The 11,163-nt window shown below is 48.3% G+C and overlaps 2 protein-coding genes across 2 annotated transcripts; one reads left to right on the forward strand and one right to left on the reverse strand.

Moving 5' to 3' along the window:
• Nucleotides 1-609: 609 nt before the first annotated feature.
• Nucleotides 610-1,302, forward strand: LOC123185823 (zinc finger protein hangover). Its single transcript, XM_044597650.1, has one exon. The coding sequence runs from the start codon at nt 715-717 to the stop codon at nt 1,081-1,083; it is 369 nt and encodes a 122-aa protein (XP_044453585.1). The 5' UTR covers nt 610-714; the 3' UTR covers nt 1,084-1,302.
• Nucleotides 1,303-8,876: 7,574 nt separating this feature from the next.
• LOC123185824 (3-hexulose-6-phosphate isomerase-like) lies at nt 8,877-9,993 on the reverse strand. Its single transcript, XM_044597651.1, has one exon. It carries the CDS (start codon nt 9,747-9,749, stop codon nt 9,144-9,146), a length of 606 nt encoding a protein of 201 aa, XP_044453586.1. The 5' UTR covers nt 9,750-9,993; the 3' UTR covers nt 8,877-9,143.
• Between the last annotated feature and the right edge of the window lie 1,170 nt (nt 9,994-11,163).

The following is an 11,163-nucleotide window of genomic DNA, read 5'->3' on the forward strand; positions in this document are numbered from 1 at the left end:
TGGCTAATGTTGACAAGGAAGACAAACCAAAATCAGCTAAGGATTTTGTACACAAAAATGCTAAACACACACGGCTTTACGAGATGTTTACGTGCCCTCCCACCAAATCAAAAATTGCACCTCTAACAACCCTGTAAAGATTCCGTGTGTGTAGCATTGCTGTTTTGTACACATGCCAAAATTGTGTGACGCCTCATGGTCAACAGGGCACCACTCACCATTCAACTTTTCTTTTGAGTGTACACTCACCATTCAACCTTTTTTTTTAATGAGGCTTACCATCCAAGTCTTTTCCAGTGGAACTTAGCATTCAACATCTTTTTTAGACAAACTTAACTTTCAACTTTTTTTTTGAGACAAACTTAACATTCAACCTTTTTTTGAGGGGAACTTAACGGCGAACTTAACATTCAACTGATTTAGATACTTCATTCCATAGTTTTTTTCTTTTTGAGAAAAACTTCATTCCATAGTTGAATAATGTTTCAGGCCCAAGCCCAATTACACCTCCAAAGCCCGACAGCACTACCGGCCCGGCGGTCAGGGCGCCCACGTTTATCGATCTTGCCCCGAGGCCTCGCATCTCGCGCACTCCCGCTCCATTAAAAGCCCAGCCGCGCCGTACCCAAAGCTCTCTCGAAACCCTAGCCGCCACCATCCACCAAGGCACCAACCCACAGCACACATCACACGTACGCGCCGACGGCGTACGCCATGCAGCGCGCCGCCGTAAGGTTCGCTTCCATGGCCGGTCGCCGCTTCGCTGCGTCGGCCACCCGCCCGGGGCTCCCAACTGGCGCGGCTCCTCTTTGGCCTGCCGCGGCGGTGGTCAACGGTACCACGCGATTATCCATCCAGCCAGCTTTTGCTGCTGCCGCGGCGGCTCTGTGTGCCCGGCGCGGTTACGCGGGCAGGTCTCTGAAGACGAAGACGGTCAGCAAGGAGGAGGAGGAGGAGGACGACGACGACGGCGGCGGCGGCGGCGACTTCTTCGATATGTCCTGCGACGAGGACTCCGACGACGACTCCGACAGCGACGATTTGGAGGACGCTGATCTGTATGCTTCCGGAAGTGACGAGTAGGAACCAGTGAAGAAGCGCGGGAGGTGCTGACTGCTGAGAGCTCGGCTCCGTCGAGAGATTTTGTTGTTTCGTTTCTTTCTCGAGATGGAGAACAAAATAAGCCATGCCATTTTACCACCAGGCATGCTCAACATTAAGTTGTAGTATGCTACAAGAAAATTGTTTGTAGTACCTAAATTTCAGCTTGTTGAATCGTCAATTTATTGAATTTCAGAGTGATATCTAGCCTACAGTCTGTATGAAAATTTGGTACTTTGACAATGAGAATTAACTGTGCTCGTTGTGCAACAGATCAGCGGTGCTTCTTGCTTTTGTCTGCTGGTTCTCAGTGACAGTGCGCTGCTCCCTGGCTCTCAGTGCTTAGGCTCCGCTCCACGCTCATTTGTCGTTGTGCACCTTTTTCTTTGGAGAATCTCATGTGGTTGTGCATCTTTGCCCTAGCTTTTGTGTGCTGGTTTGCGAACGGGATCCGGGCAAGCCGATATAGGATGCAAACTTGTGAAGGGAATGCAAGCGAGCGAGGCTGAAGCTCTACAATGGACTGGGCTCGGTGTATGATAAAAAAAATCTCATGGGTTGGGCGGGCCACAACACGATTTTACCCTCTTGAAGCTCCGCCGGTGGACATAGGGCAGCAAGCAAGGATACCAACATGCGGTGTGGTAGACAAATCAATTTGAAAGAGGTGTGAATGCTAGACTGGCAAGAAAACAAAGGAGCCAGGATGGCAGGTTTATTTGATGATTGTACTAGCACTTTAGACTACCTATGATAAGAGTAACATAGATGATAACATCATATTTATCTAGACAAAATAGATGACATGACAAGTAATTAATAACAAAAAAGAGGCATGTAGTAACATAGTTAGTTACTCATACTATGAGCAACATCACACTCATCAAGAAAAGATGAGTTTAAAACGTAATAAATAAAGAGTTGCATGATGCCATACATACGTTACTCCCCACTAAAAAGATAGTAAGCATGTTACTGGTCTAATACTCCCCACTATGTGGATGAGCTCTCAGCTCAGTGGTCAGGGTGTAGTGTTACCACCCAGCCAGCGCGAGTCGAACCTCGGTTCTTACACCGGGTCTCACATCTTCTTCTTTAATAAAAATCAGTAGGGCTTCTCCCCCTACTGGTCAAGTTTTTTTTATTCCCCATTATGGATAGTCTTAAACACTATTTGCACCATTGCACGTGTTCCAAACTGGGCTCGATCAGGGCTCAACCCGATCCTGCATCCACCAATGGTCAATAACACTACGACACGTCAACCATTATTATTTGGTATCATATTTATTTTCTTTACTACCTTGTAATTTTTTTGAGGGGAATACTACCTTGTGTTGTAGGTGGAGGTGACCTCATTCTCCACTCTACCCAACCTCTCTCATCCATCTAGGCCCACTAGATCCTTCTAGCTTGGGAGAGTTAATTACCCAGTGCCCTTCAGTCTCCCTCATTCATCTGAATCCATCAGACTCTCTAGTTGGGAAGAAGAACATAAACCATAAAAAAGAGTAAAGAATAATGCAATCAGGGAGTCTCAAACCTCACGCTTGCCTCTACATGTTGCTTGAACAAACCAGCAAGCGAGCACCTCACTCTTGTTTTGAATGAAAAAGTATTAAAACTACATGTCAACGCCTATTTATTCACCGAGACGTGAATCAACTAAACAATCCACCATTCTACTGCAAACCAACCTGTGGTTGGATGATTAGAGGGACAGTGGTATCCTCGGTCCACCAGGGTTCAAGTCCTGGTGCTCGCATTTATTTCTGGATTTATTTCAGGATTTCTGGCGATGCGCTTTCAGTGGGAGGTGCTCATAGGGGTAGGGTGTGCGTGTGTGCATTCATAGGGGTGAGTGTATGCGCGTATGTATGAGCGCTTGCATCTGTACCGATGTTCAAAAAATCCACCATTCTACCCCCTCCCCCTCCTTCGGGGCTCCTCCCCTATTTGCACCCTCCAACCCCGCTCCTTCTCTTAATCTACGTCATTCTAGCTTCCGAATTTCAAAATCTTGGAATGGCTCCGCCGCTACAAATCTTGCACTGGTGCTCCCATGACCGTGCAATTACACAAATGCAGTGTTGTACGCTTGTTTGAGTTTTTCTTTGCAGTGTTGCAAGTTCATTGGTTGTTGTCTACCACTAATCCAATACAACTTCAATTAAAATACTTTATCTGTAGCCACGATCCTTCCTGTACGACAAGTGTTAGAATTGTGTCGAATATTGTGTACAAGATAGGTTACAGTTGGACTAGGAGTTGTATTGTGTTTACATAGGATGTGGAGTTGTGTCCTAATAGGACACTTGTATCCTAGGCCTCTCATATATAGCGGGGGTAGACACACGATGTAACCTATGCCAACATAATAGCACAGGCGCGCAAGGGGGAGCCGGCGGCATGTGCCGGCGCCCGGGTGGGCGGTGTGCGGTATTGTGATGATGTCATGGGGAGGAGTGCCCGTAGTCAAACCCCGAGGATGTATCCATATCGGTGAACCTCGTTAACAAATCTCGGTGTCGTGCTTGTGTGATTGCTTGGTCCTCGGATGATCGACGGTATGCTTTAGATTTATTATAACAAGTGATATCAGAGCTAGGTTGTTCGGAGGCTGTGGATCGTTGATTCAGAGGAAGAATTGAGTTGAGATGCAGCTGGCTACGGCGTGGTTCTCGACGAGATTGGAAAAAGCAACCGAAAGAGGATTCGACGATACTGGATCAGCGGAAGGCTACGCGTGCCTATTGTGGCAGCAGTGACGTGTGGCGATCAATCGGTGCATCGATCGGGCGAGCGTACAGGCGATGCGTATGGACGTGCAGCGAAGGCGGCAACCCAGGCAAGCGTGTGCGACTCAATCTCGTGGTGCAGTACGGAAGCGCGGGGTTGATTCAAGACGGTATACACGGAGCTTGAAGTCGATGAGGCGCAGGGGTGGATTGATCATCTACCATGGAGTCATGTTGAAGGTGGAGCTGGATTGAGGGGCTACGGTGTAAGGATCCATAGAATCGAAGCCTATTCAGCGGAAAAAGTGAGTGACATGCAGTTCGAACTGGAGCCCAGTGGTCTGATGGAAGCGTGAAACTCGTCATCGGTCGGTGGTGATCGGTGGTACTCTGAAGTGGAGGTTGAGTGGTGTGGTTTTGTGACCCTTGAGACTCGACCGGGACAGCGGAGACTCGACGCGGTAATAGCGGCGGGGCGTGCGGTATGCACGGGGCATGGAGACGGGCCAGGGCTCTGGTGGTCATACATGTGGTGAGACAACTGCAAATTTGACTCGGGATGACTACAAGTAACGGTGAAATTCTTTCAAGTTTCAGACAGACGGTCAAGAAAGGAGCTGTGGCGTTGAGTTCAGGTAACTCTTATGTGTGACACCCAATATGTGAGTTGTTCAGTTTCACCCAGGTCAGTGATCAGTGTGTGATGGCGTTGGACAGATACTCTGGAAGTTGGGAGCACAAACTGGAGTAACAAGGAACTTAATTTTGCTCGACTGTTGACTGTGGTCAAAAAAAGGAGGGACTACAAATTGCAAGTGGAGTCGTATGAAGTCTTTGGAGTAGCAACGGTACTCATGGGATAAACTCAAGTCCAATGTACATGAAAGTTTGACGCATTGACGAATTCAAGGAGGTGGAGAATATTCGCCAAGGTGGAGTTTGTTAGAATTGTGTCAAATATTGTGTACAAGGTAGGTTACAGTTGGACTAGGAGTTGTATTGTGTTTACATAGGATGTGGAGTTGTGTCCTAATATGACACTTGTATCCTAGGCCTCTCATATATAGCGGGGGTAGACACACGATGTAACCTATGGCAACATAATAGCACAGGCGCGCAAGGGGGAGCCGGCGGCATGTGCCGGCGCCCGGGTGGGCGGTGTGCGGTATTGTGATGGTGTCATGAGAAGGAGCGCCCGTAGTCAAGCCCCGGAGATGTATCCATATCGGTGAACCTCGTTAACAAATCTCGGTGTTGTGTTTGTGTGATTGCTTGATCCTTAAATAACTGACGATATGCTTCGGATTTATTCTAACAACAAGTGCCCGGTACTACAACAATCCGTTCATATGTTGTTCACTAACACATCAGACGGTGCATAGGAACTGCTCGTACACCTATCGGATGCACAACAATTTGATACATAGGATAATACTAGCAAAGCCCGCGCGGCGGCACGCCGCGCCCCGTTGATGCATCATGACGAAACGTGTTACATGGTAGTAATGTTGGGTTGCCCTTTTCTTTTATTGACGAATTCGGACTTAAGACAAAAACCATATAGTGGGCCAAAGGCAAGTAATATAATGTCTGCAAGCAAATTTTAAAACATAGATTTAATCATCTCATTATCAATATATTTTTACAAAGTGGGAAGTACACATTGCGAATAGAAGATCGAACATGTTGTAGTCATTCATAGATTATTCTAGTGTGGCCTCAAGCAGCATTTGGGTTGTGATAAAGTGATACAGAGCTATTGCGATTAATGCACATAATTTTGTGGTGGTTTGGCACCGGTGTATGAGATAATTGAATATTTAGGTTTTGGGTGTCGAGGATACATGTGCAATAGTATGATGTCCAAAAAATGGTTGCATATTTTGCTAAGATCTTTCTCTGTCTTGTGTATTCATTTTGCTGAGTATTTATTTACTGGTGGGCCGTGTTGAACTCCCATTGCTTGGTGTGGACACATTCATGTGTTGAAATCGGGATTATCTGATTGCTTCAACTATATGATAAATATGATTGTTACTGATAATGGTAAAGTATGTGTGATCTATTCTATGACCGGCACACAAAAATTATGTTTATGGTGACCGAAAGGATTATGTGCATGATTTTTTGATTATTTAGTTCATTTTGGAAGTAATTTGTTTGTCTATTTGTGTAAGTAAATATACTTTAGTTGTATATGGTCTTTTTTATTACATTTTGGTACGTTGTAATACATTGTGCCTCTTTATACATGTGAGATAGAGAAAATTGTGAATTACAACAACTATACAACTTATTCATTGGACGATTGAGCATGTGTCTAGGGGTACATGTATTTATTTGAACTCATCTTTTTTTGCTTATAATCTAAATGCTACTCCCTCCGTTCCATAATGTAAGACGTTTTTGTAAATTATGTTACCTTGCAAAAGTGTCTTATATTATGGGACAAAGTAGTATTAGGTAAGTAGTCAAAAAACGATTGGAAAGTAAACAATTAGCACAAGCATGTGGTCACATCTTGTGACACGGTCGCTTACCCCCTGCATGATATACCTGATAAAACAGGAACTCCCTAAAAAAAGATAAAACAGGAACTACCACCCGATAGAACGTGTTGTTGACCCGGAATCCAAATCACAATGAAAATGCAACACACACACACACACACACACACACACACACCACACGCGTACACAGCCCGTCCCCCCACATCTGAAGTGTCCTCCATTGATTAAGCAGTCGAAGAATGTAAAAAATCTCTAGAAACAAGAAAAACACGTCTTATTTGTGCATTATGTTGAATACTTCTATGTGGTGAGAAGAAAATCTATGTGTTGGTTTTGTTGAATTTTTTATATGGGCAGACACCAAATTATTGTTTTTCATTTCATTCAAAGTAGAAATGGTACATCTATATATCCATTGATTTATGTTTTTTTAACTTCTCGTATTTTCGTGGGAGTTAATCTATACAAAATGCTTACCGATAAGCCATTGTTGCCATACTTACAATTGGTTGAGAATAATAAAAAAATGTCATACCCCTAGATAAATCTATATATGCTATGTTTAATTGTTGACCATGAAGTAGAAACTCAATTGCATTTTTTGGGGGGAAACAAAAATGCAATTACCTTTTTTTTGCAGGAAACAGAAATTCAATTGCCTTGAACATAGCAAATTAAGAGGGAACAAATAATCAATGCAAACAGTAATTTAACAAACCATTATGGATTTCCCTGGCATCATGCTCTCGTCCTTTGGAAGTTCAACATCTCCACTTAAGTTACAACCTGTAAATAAAATAGATCTAGTGGAAATAAAAGAAAGATCTGATATAAAAATGAGGAGTGAATTCAGTCAAACCATTTTATTTTGAATTAGGCTAACCTGCATCACTCAATCAAACACTGTAATATGAAATACTGCACTGATCGATTCCTCGTGCAATTGATGTCAAACATGGACAATCAAGCGCATCCCTCTGGATCGTCGCGTCTCTCCAGCACATATATAAGTTGTACTCTCAATCGATCAATGACAGAGATTTCATTTTTGATCTCGAACACGTTATCAGCCACGTTAGCTCTACCAAAGAGCAAAGGAGAGAGGAGGAAAAGATTGAAACTTGCCGGTGAGATGTCCGGCCTCATTTCCTTCCTCCTCCACCCGATCCACGAGGACGGTCGCTGGTGCCGTCCGCTTCGTCGCCGCCATGGAGTTGGTGGCCTCCGTCGCTGCATCCAGGCCATCAGTCACTTCGGTCGCCGTGCCGCTGGATGTGGCCTCTGTGGCGGTCACCGCGCCGCTAGACTGGAGCCTGTGGTGGCCACTGCTCGGCTGGACGCGCCCCAGCGGTGCTCACCACGCCCTTGGATGTGGCCTCGGCCGCCGCTGCATGTAGTGCACGCGGACCGCCAGTGAACGTGGGGCTTGACCCCTGGCTGGCTGGTGGCTGGCCCAAGCGCCCCATGGTGCACGAGGCCGCCCTCGCGCCTCCGGCAGCCCCCTGGGCTTCGCCTCGACCCCCTCCTCCGTCGGTGGAGTGGCTCATGCAGATGCCCGCAACCAAGTTTGTCGATTCAAGCCACAACCCGCCTTGTTTTTCCTCCTGTGCCGATGCGCTCCGCGGTGAACGAGGATGGAGCGCGCCCACGGCACCGCCTCTCCGCAGCCCAAGATGGCCGTAGGCTTGAGCAGCCACGTGGAACGGCGCTTCGGGCGCCGTCGCCGCCCTCGACCGCCGCTCCGGCTCGTGGGCTCCGGCGCGCCTATGATTTGCCGCCGCCCCGCTGCAGGGAGATCCTAGCGACCCCGTCGTCATCGCCTCTTCGTCGGACGAGGCGAGCTCCTCCTTCCGCGCCAAGCTCAGGGACTTCCGCAAGCCGTCCTCCCCCAGCGCGCGGCTCGCAAGATTCCTCAACACCATTTTCGCCGTCCTTGCGGTCCTGCCTAAGCAAGATGCATCATTGACGACGCACCATACCGTGCGGTTCATCGACAATGACCGAGAGACGCCAGTAACGGTGCTGGGGCAGACCTATGGACGGTGACGGCGCAGGAGGCGTCCTCCCGCTGGACTGGGGCTTGGGGACGAAACGCGGCAGCAACGACGGGAGCTTCGAGGTGTCCTCGAGTAGTGGCGCCAGGCCGTTCTGGGCATGTAGATGACTACGGTGGCCGACGTACGCTGCCGCTGGGAAGGAGAGAGCCTGTTCTTATATATAGGCTTGTGCGGCGGTGGCGGTGTGCTTCGATTTTGCTGGGGCCTTCCAGAGACGACGACCAGACACGCGGAGAGGATCGAGAGGATAGATGCAAACAAACGATCGCAGCGCAACGACAACAAAGAACAACAAAAGTCAGTCCGCACATGCACGAAGCCACGCAGAAGGATGCGCGTAGCCTGCCGCACGACAGAGCCCATGCAAGCAGATCAACAGGACAGCGGCGGCCTGCACGTCCCCTGCCTGCCCCACATGCAATCAAAATTGCTAAACCAACCCAAAGAAACATGACGCTAGTTTAAAAAATTTGAATCAAAACACCGAATCCACAAGGCGTTTGTACACCGCCGTGTACCAAAATAATACCACGCGGCAAACCCAAAACTCACCAAGAGTCACTTTCATCCAAGTGGCTGAATCTCAAGGCAAAAACTTTGCCTGGAATAGAGGATTGGGTACTAGTTGCTAGACTAGAGTTAAAAGCAACTATATTATACAAACTCATGAAGACTCAAAAGCATCGGTTGGTCACATTCTGTCACTTTTTTTTCAATATAAAAGCTGTAGCATCGGACTACTCCAAGTTTGTGTGGCGGGCCCTCATCTGGGCCGGGCTTTGGCCCAGAACACCCGCGAGCTCGAGCACCACCATCTCGAACAGCACAAACATGGCCCCCTCGTACAGGCTCCCCATCGGCAGCTTCGCCTGCGCCGCCGCGCCATCCTCGTCGTCAGCCATGGTCTGCGCGGGGAGGTGGGCCACCACGTCGGCCTGGCGCCCAGGGAAATCTCCCTCCGGCCTCGCGGTGAGCAGCACCACGCGCGTGCCGGCGCCTCGCGCCACGCCGCAGATGGCGTCGACGGTGGAGAACGCGCCCGGTCCCGCGGAGGCGACGAGGAGGTCTCCCGATAAGGCGGGCGGCGCCGTGACGTCGCCGACGCAGTGCGCGGGGAGGCCGAGGTGCGCCAGGCGCATGCAGAGGGCGCGCATCATGAGGCCCTCGCGCCCGACGCCGTGCACGAACACGCGGCCTCCCCGGGAGGACGCGGCGGCGAGCTCAGAGACTAGGACGGCGCGCGCCGGGGGGTGCGCGGATGGCGCGGCGAAGACGGCCGCGATCTGAGCGCATATGGCGGAGGCGTCGGCCGGCGCCGGGGAGGCGACATCGCGGCCGCTCATCGTACAAGACCACAAGTTTATCTTATCCGCAGCTCTCGTGGAGTGGTGGAGCACTGGACTCCTTTGGTCAACGGCCTCAGCCCTTAGGATGCGGTTGATGGGGCATCATCACAAACTTCGGCCGCGCTTGGCATGGGGTATTTTTATACAGAATACCTGTATTTATTTTACAGGTGTATAATACTAGTACCATCCACACTTGGTTTTGAGCTGTAAAGGAAAACGACCGATGAATTGTGTATTTTAAAAGATAGTCCAGAAGCAAATGCAGATTGTGGTCTGCATTAACGGTATTTGAAAGATGATGAAATGTGTGTTGGGTTTATAGTTCATGGATGGCAGATGGGCAGGGCTGGCCCTGGGCCAGGGCAGCAGGGGCGACGGCCTGGGGCCCCGACCCAGACCATATATATACGCTTGCTAAAGGCTTTGGTACATCCGTACAAGCCCAATACTGATGGAAAACAAAAATGGCCTGAGAGGCCCATCCGTAATATCCATTAGATTAGAAGCCCAATAAAAGCACACATAGTTCAATGCGTTCCAGATTACGGATCGGCTGTACATGTGTGCATGTGTTTGCGCCGAGCCGTGGCTGTTTTTTTTTTCTGATGGAAGGACCTTTCCCGTGGCTATTAGTTTGATTGCTTCTTCAATTCTTCAAACCCAATCTACCAATCTTCTTTTTTTGCGGGATCAATCTAGCAATCTTCACTCGCTCAGGCTCGTGGCTTCGTTTCCCGTCACACATGCCGTGCAACATTATTGCTGCTAATTTACTCCAAAGTTGAGGTGTGGTCTTTTTTGTTTTTACAAACATGTTCCCTAGGTTAGAAGGAGGCTATGAATAAATTTATTTTTTGAAGTACTGATAATCTAAAGCAATTAGATGTCAAATACAACTTCCGTCCCAAATTATTTATTTTAAATTTGTCCACATACGGATGTATCTAGACAATTTGAAATGAAGTACTATTTATAGCAGAAAATTATATTATAGTTTATGACTTTGCAAGAATTTTTCCATATCATTTTTTAGTGGAAGAATTTTCCCATATCAAATTATGGAATTCCTATTTTCTCCACCGCAGCCGTTGGGCCCATTCTTGGAGTCTGCCCTGGGGCCCTTGAAACTCTAGGGCCGGCCCTGCAGATGGGTTTTCTCCTCCGGCATCTTAGTCGTGTGGGGACGACAGATCTGGAGTTCGATAGCGTGTCCGGAGTGTTGCTTCGTTCAACGGTAATGGTTTGGCTTCTGGTGAGCTACCTTGGAGGTCCGCAAAGCTGCATATCAGCGATAGAACCGCTTCAAGCTCGGTGTGAAGGTGATCCGTCATTTTTTTTCGGTGGCTGCTATGGTGGTTCCAGAGGCCTGTGACGGGCGTTGGTGTCAAGTTCGGAGGTTTCTTCGGTC

Source organism: Triticum aestivum, chromosome 2A (assembly GCF_018294505.1).
Source record: "Triticum aestivum cultivar Chinese Spring chromosome 2A, IWGSC CS RefSeq v2.1, whole genome shotgun sequence".
In the NCBI taxonomy this organism is placed as follows: Eukaryota; Viridiplantae; Streptophyta; class Magnoliopsida; order Poales; family Poaceae; genus Triticum; species Triticum aestivum.